The 21,409-nt window shown below is 44.6% G+C and overlaps 1 protein-coding gene across 1 annotated transcript in view; it reads left to right on the top strand.

Moving 5' to 3' along the window:
• The window catches only part of LOC134934789 (uncharacterized), a 63,818-nt gene that overhangs the window by 12,299 nt on the left and 30,110 nt on the right, over positions 1–21,409 (top strand). Inside the window, exons 2-3 of the mRNA XM_063930147.1 lie at positions 14,807–15,199; positions 20,956–21,300. Of these exons, the coding sequence (XP_063786217.1) occupies positions 14,863–15,199; positions 20,956–21,300 (682 nt within the window). The 5' untranslated portion in view covers positions 14,807–14,862. The remainder of the gene's footprint in view (positions 1–14,806; positions 15,200–20,955; positions 21,301–21,409) is intronic.

The following is a 21,409-nucleotide window of genomic DNA, read 5'->3' as shown; positions in this document are numbered from 1 at the left end:
CACCTTAGGGAGAAACTGAGGACGAGTCCTCAATTCCGCCCTGTCCGAATGGAAAATCAGATAAGGGCTTTTACAGGATAAAGCCGCCAATTCTGACACGCGCCTGGCCGAAGCCAGGGCCAACAGCATGACCACTTTCCCTGTGAGATATTTTAAATCCACAGATTTAAGTGGTTCAAACCAATGTGATTTGAGGAACCCCAAAACTACATTGAGATCCCAAGGTGCCACTGGAGGCACAAAAGGAGGCTGTATATGCAGCACCCCCTTGACAAACGTCTGAACTTCAGGAACTGAAGCCAGTTCTTTCTGGAAGAAAATCGACAGGGCCGAAATTTGAACCTTAATGGACCCCAATTTTAGGCCCATAGACACTCCTGTTTGCAGGAAATGCAGGAATCGCCCCAGTTGAAATTCCTCCGTTGGGGCCTTCCTGGCCTCGCACCACGCAACATATTTCCGCCAAATGCGGTGATAATGCTTTGCGGTCACATCCTTCCTGGCCTTGATCAGGGTAGGGATGACTTCCTCCGGAATGCCTTTTTCCTTCAGGATCCGGCGTTCAACCGCCATGCCGTCAAACGCAGCCGCGGTAAGTCTTGGAACAGACAGGGTCCTTGCTGGAGCAGGTCCCTTCTTAGAGGTAGAGGCCACGGGTCCTCTGTGAGCATCTCTTGAAGTTCCGGGTACCAAGTCCTTCTTGGCCAATCCGGAGCCACGAGTATAGTTCTTACTCCTCTCCGTCTTATAATTCTCAGTACCTTGGGTATGAGAGGCAGAGGAGGGAACACATACACTGACTGGTACACCCACGGTGTTACCGGAGCGTCCACAGCTATTGCCTGAGGGTCCCTTGACCTGGCGCAATACCTGTCCAATTTTTTGTTGAGGCGGGACGCCATCATGTCCACCTTTGGTTTTTCCCAACGGATTACAATTATGTGGAAGACTTCTGGGTGAAGTCCCCACTCTCCCGGGTGGAGGTTGTGCCTGCTGAGGAAGTCTGCTTCCCAGTTGTCCACCCCCGGAATAAACACTGCTGACAGTGCTATCACATGATTTTCCGCCCAGCGAAGAATCCTTGCAGCTTCTGCCATTGCCCTCCTGCTTCTTGTGCCGCCCTGTCTGTTTACGTGGGCGACTGCCGTGATGTTGTCTGACTGGATCAGCACCGGCTGACCTTGAAGCAGAGGTCTTGCTAGGCTTAGAGCATTGTAAATGGCCCTTAGCTCCAGGATATTTATGTGAAGTGATGTCTCCAGGCTTGACCACAAGCCCTGGAAATTTCTTCCCTGTGTGACTGCTCCCCAGCCTCGCAGGCTGGCATCCGTGGTCACCAGGACCCAGTCCTGAATGCCGAATCTGCGGCCCTCTAGAAGATGAGCACTCTGCAACCACCACAGGAGAGACACCCTTGTCTTTGGTGACAGGGTTATCCGCTGATGCATCTGAAGATGCGATCCGGACCATTTGTCCAGCAGGTCCCACTGGAAAGTTCTTGCGTGGAATCTGCCGAATGGGATTGCTTCGTAGGAAGCCACCATTTTTCCCAGGACCCTTGTGCATTGATGCACTGACACTTGGCCTGGTTTTAGGAGGTTTCTGACTAGCTCGGATAACTCCCTGGCTTTCTCCTCCGGGAGAAACACCTTTTTCTGGACTGTGTCCAGGATCATCCCTAGGAATAGAAGACGTGTCATCGGGATCAGCTGCGATTTTGGAATATTGAGAATCCAACCGTGCTGCCGCAACACTACTTGAGATAGTGCTACCCCGACTACCAACTGTTCCCTGGATCTTGCCATTATCAGGAGATCGTCCAAGTAAGGGATAATTAAATAAAAAGGACAATAGTACCACCTGCGATCCTTGCTAATGAACTGGCTGCTGGAACTTTTAAGTGACTACACCAATCACAAAAGAACAATCAGAAAAAAAGGGGGAAAAAGTTCCTGCGCACTGGAAAGGGTATAAGACACACCTTCTTTCGGTGTGTTTGAAACCTTAAATTAATTCTTGTGATTATATGCAAATAAATTTTATCAAATAAATCTCTCAGCCTGATTGGTTGAAACGCGTTGGTGCTCTTGGCTGCCCAGGACCTGGTGAAGGTACAGCTCTATAGGGGGAGCTTCAAAAACACCCTATATGCTATTTTCTGTGCCTTCCTGGAAGGTCTTTTGTGGTACGCATTTTAAGTGTAAAATATTGTTTTTTGAATAAATTTGTAGAAGTCTGCACCATGATTCCCTGTTATTTGTTTTGCATGTACCCAAACTGAGGAGCTAGACAAGGAATCATATATGGTGGGGACGACTTACTACAAACATTGAGGAGGATACCAGATAAGAGACTGATTGCTTTTTTATTTGATTCAGACTACTGGACTTTGATTGGACTTTATATACTTCAAGATATTTTTACAAGACTTCTTCTTGTGTTCCATTTGCGATAAATAAGACAAATGTTGAAATTTAAAAACCGCAACTAAGGTGGTCTACACATTTTCTCCAGAATTTAGGAGAAATATCTGTATTTGTACATATCAGTGTGGAGAGATTTATTTGATAAAATTTATTTGCATATAATCACAAGAATTAATTTAAGGTTTCAAACACACCGAAAGAAGGTGTGTCTTATACCCTTTCCAGTGCGCAGGAACTTTTTCCCCCTTTTTTCTGAAGAGATAATTAAAACTCCCTTCCTTCGAAGGAGTATCATCATTTCGGCCATTACTTTGGTAAAGACCCGGGGTGCCGTGGACAATCCAAACGGCAGCGTCTGAAACTGATAGTGACAGTTCTGTACCACAAACCTGAGGTACCCTTGGTGAGAAGGGTAAATTGGGACATGGAGGTAAGCATCCTTGATGTCCAGAGACACCATATAATCCCCTTCTTCCAGGTTCGCAATCACCGCTCTGAGTGACTCCATCTTGAATCTGAACCTCTGTATGTAAGTGTTCAAGGATTTCAGATTTAAAATAGGTCTCACCGAGCCGTCCGGCTTCGGTACCACAAACAGCGTGGAATAATACCCCTTTCCCTGTTGCAGGAGGGGTACCTTGATTATCACCTGCTGGGAATACAGCTTGTGAATGGCTTCCAATACCGCCTCCCTGTCAGAGGGAGACGTCGGTAAAGCAGACTTTTGGAAACGGCGAGGGGGAAACGTCTCGAATTCCAATTTGTACCCCGGAGATACCACCTGAAGGATCCAGGGGTCCACTTTTGAGTGAGCCCACTGCGCGCTGAAATTCTTGAGACGGGCCCCCACCGTGCCTGAGTCCGCTTGTAAAGCCCCAGCGTCATGCTGAGGACTTGGCAGAAGCGGGAGAGAGCTTCTGTTCCTGGGAACTGACTGTTTGCTGCAGCCTTTTTCCTCTCCCTCTGCCACGGGGCAGAAATGAGGAGCCTTTTGCCCGCTTGCCCTTCTTGGGCCGAAAGGACTGCGCCTGATAATACGGCGTCTTCTTATGTTGAGAGGCTACCTGGGGTAAAAATGTGGATTTCCCAGCAGTTGCCGTGGCCACCAGGTCTGATAGACCTACCCCAAATAACTCCTCCCCTTTATAAGGCAATACTTCCATATGCCTTTTGGAATCCGCATCACCTGACCACTGCCGCGTCCATAACCCTCTTCTGGCAGAGATGGACAGCGCACTTACCCTCTGTGCATCACGCATATATAAAAATGCATCTTTTAAATGCTCTATAGTCAGTAATATACTGTCCCTATCTAGGGTATCAATATTCTCAGTCAGGGAATCCGACCAAGCCACCCCAGCACTGCACATCCAGGCTGAGGCGATTGCTGGTCGCAGTATAACACCCGTGTGAGTGTATATACATTTTAGGATATTCTCCTGCTTTCTGTCAGCAGGTTCCTTAAGGGCGGCCGTATCAGGAGACGGTAGTGCCACCTGTTTAGACAAGCGTGTGAGCGCTTTATCCACCTTAGGGGGTGTTCACACACTTCATTTAATTCCTCAGATGCAGGAAAAACTACAGGCAGTTTTTTCTCACCAAACATAATACCCTTTTTAGTGGTACTTGTATTATCAGAAATATGTAAAACATTTTTCATTGCCTCAATCATGTAACGTGTGGCCCTACTGGAAGTCACATTCGTCTCTTCATCGTCGACACTGGAGTCAGTATCCATGTCGGCATCTGTATCTGCCATCTGAGGTAACGGGCGTTTTAGAGCCCCTGATGGCCTTTGAGACGCCTGGACAGGCACAAGCTGAGTAGCCGGCTGTCTCATGTCATCAACCGTCTTTTGTAAAGAGCTGACACTGTCACGTAATTCCTTCCATAAGCCCATCCACTCAGGTGTCGACTCCCTAGGGGGTGACATCTCTATTACAGGCAATTTGCTCCGCCTCCACATCATTTTCCTCCTCATACATGTCGACACAATCGTACCGACACACTGCACACACACAGGGAATGCTCTGATAGAGGACAGGACCCCACTAGCCCTTTGGGGAGACAGAGGGAGAGTATGCCAGTACACACCAGAGCGCTATATATATACTGGGATAACCCTATAAAGAGTGTTTTTCCCTTATAGCTGCTGTTTTTATTATTACTGCGCCAAATTTGTGCCCCCCCCCCTCTTGTTTTACCCTTTTCTGTAGTGCAGGACTGCAGGGGAGAGTCAGGGAGACGTCCTTCCAGCGGAGCTGTGAGGGAAAATTGTGCCAGTGTGCTGAGGAGATAGGCTCCGCCCCCTTCTCGGCGGACTTTTCTCCCGCATTTTGCTGTATTCTGGCAGAGGTTAAAATACATCCATATAGCCCTGGGGGTTATATGTGGTGTATTTTCGCCAGCCAAGGTGTTTTTATTGCTGCTCAGGGCGCCCCCCCCTAGCACCCTGCACCCTCAGTGACCGGAGTGTGAAGTGTGCCTTAGGAGCAATGGCGCACAGCTGCAGTGCTGTGCGCTACCTTGTTGAAGACTGATGTCTTCTGCCGCCGATTTTCCGGACCTCTTCTTGCTTCTGGCTCTGTAAGGGGGCCGGCGGCGCGGCTCTGGGACCGGACTCCGAGGCTGGGCCTGTGTTCGGTCCTTCTGGAGCTAATGGTGTCCAGTAGCCTAAGAAGCCCAAGCTGGCTGCAAGCAGGCAGGTTCGCTTCTTCTCCCCTTAGTCCCTCGATGCAGTGAGCCTGTTGCCAGCAGGTCTCACTGAAAATAAGAAACCTAAAACTAACTTTTTCTAAGAAGCTCAGGAGAGCCCCCTAGATTGCACCCTGCTCGGTCGGGCACAAAAATCTAACTGAGGCTTGGAGGAGGGTCATAGGGGGAGGAGCCAGTGCACACCAGGTAGTCCAAAAGCTTTACTTTTGTGCCCAGACTCCTGCGGAGCCGCTATTCCCCATGGTCCTTACGGAGTTCCCAGCATCCACTAGGACGTCAGAGAAATTGTTTGAGGACTGTGATATAAAAATCAAGGAAGTAGTTTGTTTTCAGGCAAGTCTTAAAGAGAAAATACAGGCACTCCAATTCAACTTGGCTGCAGCCAGAACAAATTTAGAGTGTCTGACAGAAAGAAATATATTTCTGGAGAAAAGTCTGCAAAAAGCAAGAGAACAAAGAGAAGCTTTGGAGAAAAAAAAATTACTATGCAGATGGTGTTGCTGAAAAATTGTAAGGAAAGAGTGAGAACCTTGAGGAATGTCTGTTAAGTACGCAGAACCAGTTGCAATATTTTCAAATGGAAATTAATACCAGACAACTGGAACTTCAGTGTAAATTAGAATTGGCAGAGTGTGAAATAGCTAGACAAAAGCTGAGACCTACTGAATTTGAAGATATGGAGAACAATGTTCTGCAGTCTGAGAACAAATTGGAAAGTGCCAGTGGAAAAATTACCGAGTTGGAAGAGAAACTCAAGAAAAATTACATGTGGAAGTGGGAAAAGCAGATGAAGGAAATAAGTTGGATAACACTCAGAAATGGGATTCTGGACACAAAATGGCCTCCAATGTCTTCAATTAACCTAATCTGACAGGAATACAAAAAAAGGAGCAGTTACTACAGGATAATCATGCAAAGGCTGGCATGTATAATGGTATGCTACAGAAGCAAATTGAATCATGAACAACAGACAAACAGTAATTTGGTTGAACAAAGTAAAATTTTCCAGAAGGATAAAATCTGTCAGCAGCAATTTGACTGAATGGAGATGTCTTCATTAAATGTTACAGTGTGCAAGGAGGGACTGAAGTACAAAGTTAGGAAATTCTCTAAAACACTGTCTTGTAAAAGTGGATGAGATACCTTGCAGTGACTTTCAGCTTACAGTGATAGCTGAAGGTGTGAAGTCCTAAAGGGTTACAGTTCCTGGTTATAAAGCTGTATCTAAAGTTGATGATAAAGAACTGATGAATACAGATTTTGATTGTTTATTCCTTGAGACAAAGGAACTGGATGTACAGAAGTCTACAGAGATATTGATGGCTTCCAAGGGTGAGACTCTGCTGTCGCCATGTAAACTGAGTGTTATACTTAATTGTGACCATGTCACACAATTTTGTAGTGGAATGTGGAACCTTACAGAAGGTTAATATTGACAGTATTGTGAAGGCACCTGAATGTGAATCCGTGTGTTTGTGCATCCAGAATGGAAGTTGCAATGCAGCGGAATTTGTCTGAGAGGAAGTGAAGATGTCTAACACTACAAAGCTTTTAGCAAGTAAACCAGCTATACCGAATCTGAAAATAAATACCATTGTACAGAGTGAATTTCAACCTGTGCTGATGGAATATGCTCAATTTGTTCATCATATTTTCAGGGTCCAAAAAGCGGATGCTCAAGAAGATCCGAGAGATATGAGCCTTATTGATATGGCATATAGCCAACAAAATCATGAGATGAAGCTTGTGGATCAATGGAATATAGATTCAAGCATGGTATGTGGACAAAAGAGTCTGGAATATGAGAGTGGCAATGCTACTACATCATCTGATATAAAGCTAAAGTCTGAAAGTTATGATGCTAACGACACTCAGAATGTTAGGGGCTCTTTGAAAGAAGATGAGTTACCATTGAAGTATGTCAATGGCCAGTACAGTGCTTCAAGGCTGAAGGTTTAAGATGTTTCATGCAGAAGTTGGCCAAAAGGTATGACTTGAAGAGGTTTAAGCAAGAGAAGGCTTAGGAAATTAAGTTGCTTGATTTTGATGTAGTTGAGGAGAGTGAAGATGAAGTATATTAATTTTGGAAAAGTTACTTCAAGTTCTTAATGCCTGATATGGTATTCAAGAATGAGTCTTGTGTGCTGCATATAGAAAGCAAGGAGTTCAAGTGGTAGCATAAAGTAAGGAGAAACGGAAACTCCAGAACATGGAAAAAGAGACCACCAGAAATCACAGGAGCCATGATGACCTTGGATGCAGGTGGTGGAACTGATGAGAAAAATAAAGAGGGGATTTGCCATAATATTGCCTCATCCCATGTTGCTCAACCCAGTTGTTCAAATTAATTGAGTGCTCATACATTTTCATATTAATTAGTCCTCTTATTGTCAATGTCCTGTGCATCCCCTGCACATATTCCCAGGTATCATATGTCCCTTGCACATATTCCCCAGGTCCTGTGCATCCCTTGCACATATTCTGCAAGTCCCGTACATCTCCTGCACATACATTGGAGTTTCCAAAAAATTCAAAAACCAGTTCTGGACCCCTGAGACTGATCTGGTAGGTGGAAAAACTAGCATCGGGTTCCCTATTTTTCATCAAACCAGCAAGGCGGATAATGCCACTGCAGGAGGACAATCAGTGTGTGGTTCATGGTATGTTAATATTGTTCTTTTAAGGCAGCCTACAGGTCCCAGTAAGGCATCCCTGGAATGCCAGCATGCCTTGACATTAAGGCCTGCTGTCACATGTAGTCCTCCTGTAAAGAAAATATTAAAGTAAAGACAAGACACCTAATATTGTAATAATTTGTTATGCAGTATAATTTTAACTAGAGATGTGCGGCTGGCACTTTTCGTGTTTTGTGTTTTGGTTTTGGTTCAAATACCACTTTCGTGTTTTGGTTTTGGCTGGGTTTTGCCAAAACCACCCTTTCGTGCTTTAATTTTTATTTTGGATGTGGATTATTTGGGGGGGCGGGGGGGACATAAAAACAGCTAAAATCATAGAATTTGGGGGTAATTTTGCTCCTACGGTATTATTAACCTCAATAACAATAATTTCCACTCATTTCCAGTCTATTCTGAACACCTCACACCTCACAATATTGTTTTTAGGCCAAAAGGTTGCACCGAGGTCACTGTATGACTAAACTAAGCGACCCAAGTGGGCGGCACAAACACCTGACCCATCTAGGAGTGGCACTGCAGTGGCAGACAGGAGGGCAGATATAAAAAAAGCCCCTAACAGCACTTGATGCAAAGAAGAAAAAAAGGTGCACCGAGGTTGCTGTAGACCTAAGCTAAGCTAAGCGACACAACCACCTGGCCCATCTAGTAGTGTCACGCAGTGGCTGAATGTCAAGAGTGGGCCGCAATTGTTCGGTCCACTGACAGCATCTCCAGCATGCTCCAGTCACTGCAATTAATGGACTTATATGGCAGAACCCCAGGACTAATACAGCAGCACCCCTGGATTCATACGGCAGTGTCACACAGGATGGCACTTTTCAAAAACTAGGCCCCAAACAGCACCTCATGCAAATATGTCAAAGAGGTGCAATGAGGTAGCTACATGACTAATTCCAACTGGAATTATATGTCCAAATCACTGGAAGTATTTGGCAAGATCACTGTAATTAATAATTATAAATCACTGCCATTAATTGGCAAAATCACTGTAATGCTACGTCCAAATCACTGGAATTATTTGGCAAGATCACTGTAATAATTATAAATCACTGATATTAATTAGTAAAATCACTGTAATGCTATGTCCAAATCACTGGAAAAAAATTGGCAAGATCACTGTAATAATTATAAATCACTGATATTAATTGGTAAAATCACTGTAATGCTACGTCCATCGTCATGTGAAGCTGAACCACTAGTCATGAACATAAGCCAGGGCCTCAGCCGTTCCTTGCCACTCCATGTCGTAAATGGCATATTGGCAAGTTTACGTTTCTACTCAGACCATTTAAATTTCTTTTTTTGGTTCTTTTTACTGAACTTTGGCTTTTTGGATTTTGGTTGATTAAGTTTTATAACAGCTATTCTAGCTCAACCTCCATTCCAGATAAAAAAATTTATTATTGTGTTAATTTGGAGGGCATCAGCCTTTGTCAAGAGTTTTGCAAGTGATTGTATAGGATACAATAAATGAGGAATTGCCGCCATCTTGAGTAGATTAGCTCTCCCTAAAAAGGATAGTAGTAGACGTTCCCATGTTTTTCCATCCTCAGTGAGCGTGGCAATTGCCCATTTGATATTTAACCTATATAGGTTTTTTCAGATTATGCAGTAAAAGGATTCCTAAATAAGGAAAGTAATGTTTGGCCCATTGGAAAGGAAATCGCCCAGCCCATCGAGGGTGCCCACATGTGTGCTCAAGTGACATTGCAGAATACTTTTCCAAATTAATGTGCAAATCACATATTGAACCAAAAAGATTGATTTTGTCCAGTATAAATGGGAGGGTTTGTCCTGGGTCACCAATGTAGAGAAGGAGATCATCAGCCAATGCTGACAGGTTTAGTTCCTGTTGACCCATCCTAACACCCTTGAAAGATTGTTCATAGTCCTGAGGCTGCTCCTCCATCCCCCTGCCTCATGTCTTGAACATCTCGGCTTTGCTTACATTCTGCCATCAGGCTACCTCCAGCTTTCTTGCACCTCATGTCATCTGTCTGTCGACCCTTCCCACTGGATTGTTAGCTCTTCAGAGCAGGACCCTCTTCCCTCTTGTTGTCTAAGTCCTCTTCTCACATTTCACCTGCAGCTCTCTCCTACTCAAAGACCATCTTTACCCGCTTTTTCTCCTGCTGGTCAAGGCTCATCTCCATCTATGGCCGCCAGCCCCAAGTAGTACGATGATTACTCCCTCACTACTTATTATTATTATTATTACATTTTATTTATAAGGCGCCACATGTGTTTTGCAGCGCCATACAAAGTACAGTACAGGGAGACAAAGCATAGCATTATCTGACAGAATCTGTTTTCTAAATCATCTTTTTTTTTCTCATAGTTTTGGATTAATCTATCATTGGCGTCTATCCCAATTTTGCAGGCCTATATGTGATCCTTTGCATCAATCACTCGTGTTTCTAGTGCTATTATGCTGAGGGGGCAAGTGAATCGATCCTGGCTAAACCAGCCTCCAACTGCATTTGGAGGTCCTTAAACCTCTTTTCCACAAGAGACATCATGTAGTCTGATATTTCTTTTGCAATGAGAGGGGTCGATTTGTCTCCCTGCGGTTCAAAAGACCCCAGGTCAGAGTGTGTTGGTGAGAAAGGGGCCAACTTCTGAAAGGGAGCCTTAACCATCCATGGTCTTATCAACAAATGTATCCCTTACCTTTTTAGAAAACAGATCACCAGAGTATAATGATGTGTACAATTCAGCACCTTGGCAGGGAATACCATTTCAAATCACTTACACATGTAATAAATCCCCAGAAGCGACTGCTATATAAGGCATATATAAGCTACATTTTTTTTATAAGTGATTATATTTAGAAGGAAAAGACCTGGTGTTATTTAGACTAGATCTATAGGCTAGTCACTAGATATTTGCAGGTTTTATGTGGCACCAATGAAAGGTAACAGTGAGATATGTTATTATTACATATTATTATATGCCTCATAGAATTTGACATAGAAACATAGAATTTGACGGCAGATAAGAACCACTTGACCCATCTAGTCTGCCCCCTTTTTTTTACATTATTTTTATCTCTAAACTTGTTTGATCCTTATTTCTTTGTAAGGATATCCCTATGTCTATCCCATGTTTAAATTGCTCTACTGTCTTAGCCTCTTCCACCTCTGATGGGAGGCTATTCCACTTGTCCACTACCCTTTCTGTGAAGTAATTTTTCCTCAAATTTCCCCTGAACCTCCCCCCCACCTCCAGTCTCAGTGCATGTCCTCGTGTCCTATTGCTTCTCTTCATTTGGAGAATGTTTCCCTCCTGGACTGTTAAAACCCTTGATATATTTGAAAGTTTCTATCATGTCCCCCCTTTCCCTTCTCTGTCTCAATTATATGAAGCTACTGAAAACAGTGAAATGAAATTTGTAAAGATACTTATAGGTGTACCACAATGGCCAGTATAAAGAAAAATCCACACTCTTTCAATATATATAATTGTAACTGAGTTTATGATTGTCTAAAGTAAAGCTGTAAATGAAATTACATTTTGCATATACCTAGGAGCAGTAAAACTTTAAAATCCCAATAGGTGGCAGGAAAGGATCAAATAAAGTGTAAGGTCTAAATCTCCTTTGCCTAATACTGATATATGCAATAGCTAGGCAAAAATATAAGGAAAGCACATTCCTTATACATGCAAGTACTTTTCAGGAGAATCTTTACTGACTTTATTCAAAAAGGACTATACTAATCATGGTGAATGCTTCCAGAATAGTCCTTGCATTAGGATGATAATGGAATACAACAAAATATAGCCTTGTCCTTGAAGTAGCAAGAATTATATGTAATATGGACCAAAAGGTTACCGGCACAATAATTGCACTTCTGGACCAGCTGTAGAATGGATAGTTTAGATAAGGACTGTATGGTAAAGCCCAAAAATTAAACAAGCTGCCTCCAGTAGATATAACTGCAACAGGAGATAGTCAATAGATACTAACAAGGCAAGAGTAGAGCTATATGGTAAATGCAGTTCTAAAAGGGGGTAGCTCAAAATTGGTGATAATAAGGCAGTTTTATGGGCACTGAGGATATAGCAGGGTATGAGTGGACATGGACAGGGGGAAAGAATAAACAGGGCGTATGAGGTAGAAATACTGATATATCCAGCTGTGGTCAGATAGCTCATTTGGTGCTCTGCCCACCGGTCATCCCCCCCAATGCAGGCACTAGAGCAGGTGTTACGCAGTTCAAAAATGGGAGCCATGGCATCAGGATTCAGCAGGCCTCCAGGTTCAGGTTCCACAGCGGGATGTAGGCAGGACCGGCTTGATGGAAGTGTGGAAGACAATTAAGGACCCGTACCTCCGTCCAGTGTGCCACAGGTATTTCTCCCATACAGGGCCGTGTCTTTCCTCCCCTCTTCAGGACAGTGCTACCCCAGCCGTGGGCATTCGCCGGTGGCAATCACTGTGTCCACTTGTTCCATGTCTCCACTGCTACTTCAGGCCTCACAAGAGTCAAGGTGGGGGCTTCGGGGGTCTGTAAGGCACCAGGCCTCCACTACCACCGCAACAGTGCCCTTTTCTCCCACTCCCCTGCAATGCAATATTATGAATAAGGGTGCAGCACCACTTGCCTCTGTGTGTGTCAGTACAGATCTCTCCATGCAGGGCAGTCGAGAGCCGGGCTGGGCCTAGATAATTTTCAAGGGGTGTGGCTTAATCCCAGGAGGTGTGGTTATGTACCCTTAGAAAAAAATACTCAAAAAAATTGTATTTTAAGCATTTGTACAGTGCACAGCAGAGTGTGCTCTGCTGAGGAGAATAGCTGCAGCTGCTGCTACCAGGTAAGGGGAGGAGGCCTGGGCCCCTAGTGGACCTTCACTGGACCCCTCCATCAGACCTGGGCCTGGGTAATTTGTACCCTCTCCCTCCCTCTCTCGGCACCACTGTCTCCACGTTTCCTCTGTAGTATGGAGTTCCTGCCTCTATAAGCGTCCATCAAGTGTGTCCACCATGGCTTTGGTCCCACAATTCCACCTCTCCTCCTGCACCACCGGGTGCTATATGAGTTCAGAAAAGGGTTTAAGGGAGACTCAGTAGTCACTATTTGCCTCGCCTGTACTTTTCAATGTCACCGGCGGGACACAATACCACTTGCCCATGTCAGTTCTGCCAGACGCAAGTAGGGAAGCCGACAAGGAAGTTCACTGAGGTTGGGTGGGGGAACACTGCTTACGGCATTCCCTGCTGCCATGAGGACCATCAGTGATGGTGGCCAGACTCTGGTGAAAAATAAATGTTCCCAACAATAGTGGCCTCAAATCGATCCTCACTATGAGTTCTCTGTAAACATATAAAAGATTCCTCAATAAATCTGAAGTATAAGCAGGATGGGCTTGGATGTTTCAAGCCACTGCAGGGAGATTCATTAAGATGCAGCAGTGGCTGGATGCCCCACCCACCAGGAGTCCCCCCCCCCCCCCAATTATTTTTAATAACATTAATACAGCAACTTAATCTGCTAATCATAAGGGAAATCCTCTAAGCGGGGCAAAAGTTGGCCTTATTGGTGCTCTTAAATGGAGCCACTCTGAGTACATCCCTCCCAAAAAATTTGAAAAAAAATGTATCATTCTCAAAAACCTTAACCTCAAAAGGCCCTGATCTGAAGCAAGATCTACTGTATCTATCAAAACAAACCCCTTGTCTTAAATCATCCTCTACCCTGAGTTATGCCTTCCCAAAAAATGTGTCAAAAAAGTAGAGATGAGCAGGTTAGGATTTACTCGGTTCTTTACACCAGAATTATCACCATTTCTTATTTTCTGGATTCTTCTGATTGGCTATCTAAAACACGTGACGTCCGATAGCCAATAAGGAGTTTGGGTAAATCCGAGTAAAACCGAACCCGCTCATCTCTACAAAAAAGTTGAATACTAACACTTTTGACTAAATAGGAAGTGGAAGAAAAACGCTGACATTTACAAATTTATAATATTTCAAATTTCTCATTTTTCTTTGTTTTTTTTTTCTAAAAATGTTGGCATGCAGCACCGAGCAACAGTTCTACGTGCCCATGTCAAATTCTAGCTCAGTATATTCAATAACGTTTGATGTGTAGCTCCTTAAACACCATGCCCCCTCTCAGACAATCCCTATGGGAAAATGCTGTTTATTTGAGTCAGCCTTAATATAAGGGCATAACCGTGCCCTTATAATAAGGTAAGATCGATAAGATAGATACCAATACCTTCATAATTCTTCACATAAAGAATTTATATTTAATATGTAACTTAATTATACAATTCGTTTTTAGGGTTGCTTTTAAATGGATCAATGGGCCTAATTCAGACATAATCGCAGCACCAAATCTGTTAGCTATTGGTGCTTCGATCAGGTCTGAATGTGCACTGAAGGGGGGGGGGGGATGTAACATGTGCAGAGAGAGTTAGATTTGGGTGGGATATTTTGTTTATTTGCAGAGTAAATACTGGCTGCTTTATTTTTACGCTGCAATTTAGATTTCAGTTTGAACACACCCCACCCAAATCTAACTCTCTCTGCACATGTTATATCTGCCCCTCCTGCAGTGCACATGGTTTTGTCCATTAGCTAACATATTTGTTGCTGCGATCAGATCTGAATTACCCCCCCAATGTTACTAAGATACACAGGGAAAATGTTATGTTTTAAAAGTAAAATGTTTATATCAACATCCTATCTAAGAAATCTCACAAAAACGTATTATGAAATGTATTGGGGTGCACAAAAATGTTATATGCTTAACAACACAGCAAAACTGTCAATGTGGCAAGTTTAGGGGGGGTTAATAATCCTCCAATCCTGGAAAAATGTTAATTTAGCATTAGATATACTGTAGCAATACTATCAAAGGTATAACAATAAAATGAATGTGATTTAAGAAATTGCTTATTATAGCACTTTTAGAAATTAATAATTAATGGTATTATTATTATTATTATTATTATTATTATTAGGAGAAACATATTGTGAATTGAAAAAAGCATATTGCACAGAACAACCAGGCGTGATAATGGTGGAGGAAGGAGGGTCTGTGACACTTCCATGTAACTTCAGTTATCCAGAAGACGGGGACAGCTCCACCAAGGTCAGTGTGTACTGGAGACAGGGAAGGACCAGTCCGTGTGGGGATTTTGACTTCATTTACTACAACACAGAAGGCTGGACACATGACTACACAGGACGGATCTCATTGGTGGGAAACCCCCAGGAACAGAGGACAGCGACTATCACAATCCAGAACCTGAGGAAGACAGATGGCCCCATGTTCTGCTGCCGGGTCAGGATATATAATCAAAGAAGGCATGAAATGTGGCAAAATCGTCACGGAACAATCATTCACTTCAAAGGTAAAAGTCATCAGTCTTATCTCATATCTCCCTTCTGTCTGTGTAACAGAGGGCCTGATTAAGCACTAGACTACTGCATTCTTAGTGCACCTTTTAAGAACCAATGTCTACCACCAGAGTTGGCTTGACCATCATGTAAGTGGTGTGGCTATTCTTTTAGGCAGTGCTCACCATCTCAGTGACCAAGACAGCATTCTGCTGACTGCCATTAAAAAATAGACATTGCCCTTGTGACTGCCATTTAATAGAACAACTGAGAGACAGCTTTAAAATGCAGAGAGCACTATAGACTGCCATACAATATAGAAAGTAATATGGCTAGATATCCACACAGCTACTTACCTGACTTAGGGGGACATTTGCTAAGCAGTGATAAGAATAGAGAAATGAGCCAGTGGAGAAGTTGCCCCATCAACCAATCAACCACTCTGTATAATTTTATGGTATGCAAATTCTAGATGTTACTACAGTGCTGATTGGTTGCCATGGGCACTTCTCCACTTGCTCACTTCTCCACTCTTATCACTGCTTAGTAAATGTCCCCCTAAGTCAGGTAAGTAGCTGTGTAATAAGATACTTGTATCCAGCAGCCTTTTCACTCTGATTCAACTACACTTCATCTGCTTCTTAACCCCAACACAGTAGAATAGTCTGTAGGATTCCTTTACTTGAACCATGGAAAGTGCTCTAATCATACTGTACAGTGGTTATCAATTGTCGGGGGCTACACCCCTCATGCTTCCTTCTCTTTTTCCTTCATTCTTCTCCAGTGTTTTCCAACAGTATTACATTTTCTACCTACCTGCTTAATCCTCCTCCATCCTCCTCTTCCTTTTCAAACCATAATTGTTTTCAGGGACGAGCGGTGAGGTAAATGGATCAGGAGGCACTGGCTAGTACTAGAGCCACAGTTATACGCAATATATGAGCCAATGAGTGCATGTGGGCATTATACACAGGTGCAGCAGTATATACATGTGGGCATTATACACAGGTGCAGCATTATATACATGTGGGCATTATACACAGGTGTAGCGATATATGCATGTGGGCATTATACACAGGTGCAGCAGTATATACATGTGGGCATTATACACAGGTGCTGCAGTATATACATGTGGGCATTTGTCGAAGTCAAAAATATTACATAGAGAGAACATACAGACTCCACACATTATGAGTCGCTATGCTTGTGAATACGCACAGCGTGCACAGCAATATATGGTAACATACACATTTACACAGACATGCCACAAAGATAGATTCAACACATATTTCATACAGCACATACATTTAAACATATCAAGCACCAGACATCATAAGGTTTTAAATTATAAAATGGAGTAACGTCATGTGTGTGTATTATTGGAGCGGAGCAAGATGGACATGTCGTGCTTGGTGTCAAAGTAACCAGATTAATGTGTGTGTCAATTTGATACCTGTCATTAGGTTGTAGCACATTGCCATGCATAGATATGATTAAATGTATGAAAGCTAAAGTCACTCTTATTAGAACAATGAACTTCCTGGAAGACAGCATGTTTGCAGCTTAGTACCAGTGGCTATCTCCTGTAATTACACCATCAAGGCTGGACATTGCTTGCATATGAACTGACCAATGACTCATCATGAATGAGAAAGTTCCCTCGCCTAGACCAATAACAAGAGATCTGTGCAAGCCCCCAACAGACTCAGTGTATAGCTGATCACACACTCAGAGCTGGCTGTCCTGTTTGTCCAAGACACTGATCGAGATGGGTTTCTGCCGATACTGTGCTGTGAGCATGGAGGGGGAGCATAGTGAGCATTGAGGGAGATGGTAATTGTATTGCTGGCCTTGTATGTACTGCTTACTGTGTAAATTGTAACCATGTAACTATATATACACTGTACATTGTGATATATTGAATACATATCTTTTTAATAACAAATATATACATCAATGAGCTTTGGAACTCAGATAATGTGTTGGTGTATTGTTTTCCCTTATGGGATGTGGTGTTTTGCGATGTATAGCACACATTCATAGCACATGGTAATAAGATGCACAGGCGTCCACAGTATATATTAGAGCTGGCACTTTAAATATTTGTTAGAAAGTAATTTGACTTGCACACATTATACACAGGTGTAGCAGTATATACATGTGGGCATAATACAAAGGTGCAGCAGTATTTACATGTGGGCATTACACACAGGTGCAGCAGTATATACATGTGAGCATTATACACAGGTGCAGCAGTATATACATGTGGGCATTATACACAGGTGCAGCAGTATATACACGTAGGCATTATATACAGGTGCAGCGGTATATACATGTGGGCATTATGCACAGGTGTAGCACTATATACATGTGGGCATTATATACAGGTGCAGCAGTAAATACATGTGGGGATTATACACAGGTGCAGCAGTAAATACATGTGGGCATTATACACAGGTACAGCAGTAAATATTGCTGGAAATGTTTTGCCATAGACTTTTTACTCCAGAGTTTTGGCTATAAAAATGATAAGAATAATACAAAGAATATATTTCAAACATATTCTTTTTATTTTTCAGATATTTTATACAGCCAAAACTCTGGCACAAATGTTAGTATGAGAGGAAAGGCTCTGCCTCACCGTACAGCATGTTACTGATTGTTCTTTATTCTCCTTTCTCTTTCATTCTTCTCTTTCCATGTAATTTGACCTTATTGAACATTATCTATACTCCTCCTCTCTCCCTACCTGCTCCTTAGTTCTAACTTCCAGCCTTCTCCACTATTCTTGTTTGTTACTCATGCTGCATTATGTCGAGTTCAGAGAGTTGTGTGCTAAGTTACAATTGCAGGAGTTCATGTACAAGCTACTATACAGGCATGGCCGGTTCTAGACCTTGTGGCGCCCAGGGCGAAAGTTTCCTGCGGTGCCTCCTCCCCCCCCCCCCATCCCGGGTAAAACAGAGTTGGTGCACGCCGAAGGGGCGAGCCCAAAAATAGGGGCGTGGCTTATCCATAGGGAAGGAGCATGGCCACAGTTATCTACTTGTACTTGTACCCACTGTAGCTGTACCCCAAGTAGTTGTGACCCCAAGTAGTTGTGACCCCAAGTAGTTGTGACCCTTGTAGTTGTGACCCCAGTAGTTGTGCCCCCAGTAGTTGTGCCCCCAGCAGCTGTGACCCCTGTAGCAGTGCCCCCTGTAGCTGTGCCCCCTGTAGCTGTGCCCCCTGTAGCTTTGCCCCATTAAGCAGTGCCCCCAGTAGCAGTGCCCCCAGTTGTTGTGACCACTGTAGTTATGCCCCCAGTAGATGTGCCCCCTGTAGCTGTGCCCCCAGTAGATTTGCCCCCAGTAAATGTGCCCCTTGTAGCTGTGCCCCCAGTTGATTTGCCCCCTGTAGTTGTGCCCCCTAGCTGTGCCCCTTGTAGTTGTGCCCCCAGTAGCTGGGCCTCCAGTAGTTGTGACCCCTGTAGCTGTGATCCCTAGCTGTGCCCCTTGTAGCTGTGCCCCCAGTAGTTGTGCCCCCAGTAGTTGTGCCCCCAGCAGCTGTGACCCCTGTAGCTGTGCCCCTTGTAGTTGTGCCCTTTGTAGTTGTGCCCCCAGTAGCGGTGACCCCTGTAGCTGTGCCCCTTGTAGCTGTGCCCCTTGTAGTTGTGCCCCCAGTAGTTGTGCCCCCAGTAGCTGGGCCTCCAGTAGTTGTGACCCCTGTAGCTGTGATCCCTAGCTGTGCCCCTTGTAGCTGTGCCCCCAGTAGTTGTGACCCCTGTAGCTGTGATCCCTGTAGCAGTGCCCCCAGTAGCCGTGTCCCCAGTAGATTTGCCCCAGTAAATATGCCCCTTGTAGCTGTGCCCCCAGTTGATTTGCCCCCTGTATCTGTGCCCCCTAGCTGTGCCCCTTGTAGCTGTGCCCCCTGTAGCTGTGCCAGTGCCCCCAGTAGCTGTGCTAGTGCCTTTGGTAGCTGTGCCCCCTAGCTGTGCCCCTGTGCCCCCAGTAGCTGTGCCCCCTGTAGCTGTGTCAGTACCTCTAGTAGCTGTGCCCCAGTACCGCCGCACACACACACACACACACACACACACACACACATAAAAAAAACCACACACAATACTTACCGCTCCTGCTGCGCTGCCCTCTGTCTCCGACCGCCAGCTCCTCTCTACTATGGGAGAGACATCATGAAGTCTCTCCCATAGTAGCGCCGCACAGACACTAAGGGTCAATTAAGACCTCTAGTGTTTGTCACTGGAGCTGGCTGCAGTGGGCGCCCACACAGCCCATGGCACCCGCTGCAGCCGGGGAGCGGGGGGTTGCGGGGGTCAGGAGTAGCGGCTCTTGCCACAGTGGCGGCGCCCTTGGGGCAGTGGTGCCCTGGGCAAAAAACCTGCTTGCCCTTGGCAAGAGCCACTACTGTATACAGGGGAGGTGCTGCCTAGGATGTTATCAGCCAACATCTCTACACCTCTGCTGTGTACACACCAACAGTGCCAGGAAAAACCATGGGAGGGGAAGAGAAAGTGTGCAACCAGTGCACAGGGGAGACAGTTGTTGCTAACAGTGCCAACAGAGTTCAGATGGACCCAGGTACTGAGGGTGTAGCCAAATCTGGGAGGTATGGCCAAGCCCTCTCACAAAAGTTTTTGTAATCAAAATACTATGCATGGTGCTAAAGAGGGAAGGGGAGAGCATATGGCGTTGAAAGTGTTAATATTCTTTGCAGGTGGACTAAAGGTACTAGCAAGTCAGGCACTTGTGGAACATGCCCTGACATTAAGGGTCCACTGACACCTATGGACCAGCTGTAAAGGAAATATTAAAATAAAGACAGGAGTTGCACATCAACGGTTGTATAGATTAACTGTAAAGAAAAAAAAAAAGGACACACATTACATATACAACAATTACATACTTACCAAATCCACTGGTGGACTACTATATGGTCAATGCTGACCATATGAAATAAATAAAAAATGTGTGAGACCCAATGTACATGATCACTGTACACAGTAGCGGATCTTGCCACGGGCAAGCAGGACTTTTGCCCGGGGCGCCGCCTTTCTGGAGGGCGCAGGGCACCATCCGGAGGGCGCTGCACCAGGGCAAGATCCGCTGCTGCTGTGTGCCCCCCACTGCCCGACTGCTGCCGCTGGCCGCTGCCCCCCCCCCCCGTTGTGAAGGGAAACTAGACGCATACTCGTCTAGTTTCCCTTCATGGAGAGGTCCTTAACTGTGCGGTGCGCAATGACATCATCGCGCACCGCACAGCAAAGGTCCTCTCCACAAAGGGAAACTAGACGCTATGCGTCTAGTTTCCCTTCGTGGAGAGGACCTTTGCTGTGCGGTGCGCGATTACGTCATCGCGCACCGCACATCAGTTCAGTCTGTACAGGGGGCGTAAATGACCACGCCCCTTGTACGAAGCCACGCCCCTATTGCCACCCGGGGCGCTCAGAGCGCCAGAACCAGCCCTGACTGTACACTATCTACACTACAGTCTATTAAACTGCCATCCTGTCTGCCACTGCTGTGGTGGCAATGTTTCATAGGTGTGCACTGCCGTGTGTTTGTGCCACTGCTCTGTCGCTTAGCAACCAGCCAGCTCACTGCAGCCTGTGGCCAATATTGGGGAAATCAATATTGTGAGCTGTGAGGTCAGAACTGACTGGAAATGATTTGATATTTGGTACCAAAACCATAATATTATGAAGATTTGGAACCAAAACACGGCACCTGCTCACATCTCTATACTATATGGTTATTTTCTACTCTCTCCGTAGATCAGATCTTTGTAGAACAGACGGATGTTGTCCCTGCTACAGAGGGAGAAGATGTAATTATACCGTGTTATGTTCATAATAAATCTATTGATCATATACGCGCGGTCACCTGGAGGATGGGAGCAAACGTCCTGTGTTCTGACAATGGTATCATTAAGACATGGATGGAGGATAATAAGATTGAGGAAATTGGACGCTGGTCAGTAGTGAATTTCCCTGAGGACCTCTCATTACGAGTAAGAGAAGTGACGTCATCTGACAGTTACCGGTACTGCTGTGAGGTACGGACAAAGCTAAGAGGTCCCATTCGTGGATCTGCACGTGGTACAGATTTAGTGGTTGCAGGTATGAAAATCTGTAATTCTAGATACAGTACTAACAAAATATGAAAAAGCATGAGATGGCTGTAACAATTTCAGTTTCCATAATTATCTGTGTCAGGTTATAGACAGTA

This window comes from Pseudophryne corroboree, chromosome 6 (genome assembly GCF_028390025.1).
Source record: "Pseudophryne corroboree isolate aPseCor3 chromosome 6, aPseCor3.hap2, whole genome shotgun sequence".
NCBI classification, from domain to species: Eukaryota; Metazoa; Chordata; class Amphibia; order Anura; family Myobatrachidae; genus Pseudophryne; species Pseudophryne corroboree.
This window is presented reverse-complemented; position numbering and strand designations above follow the sequence as displayed.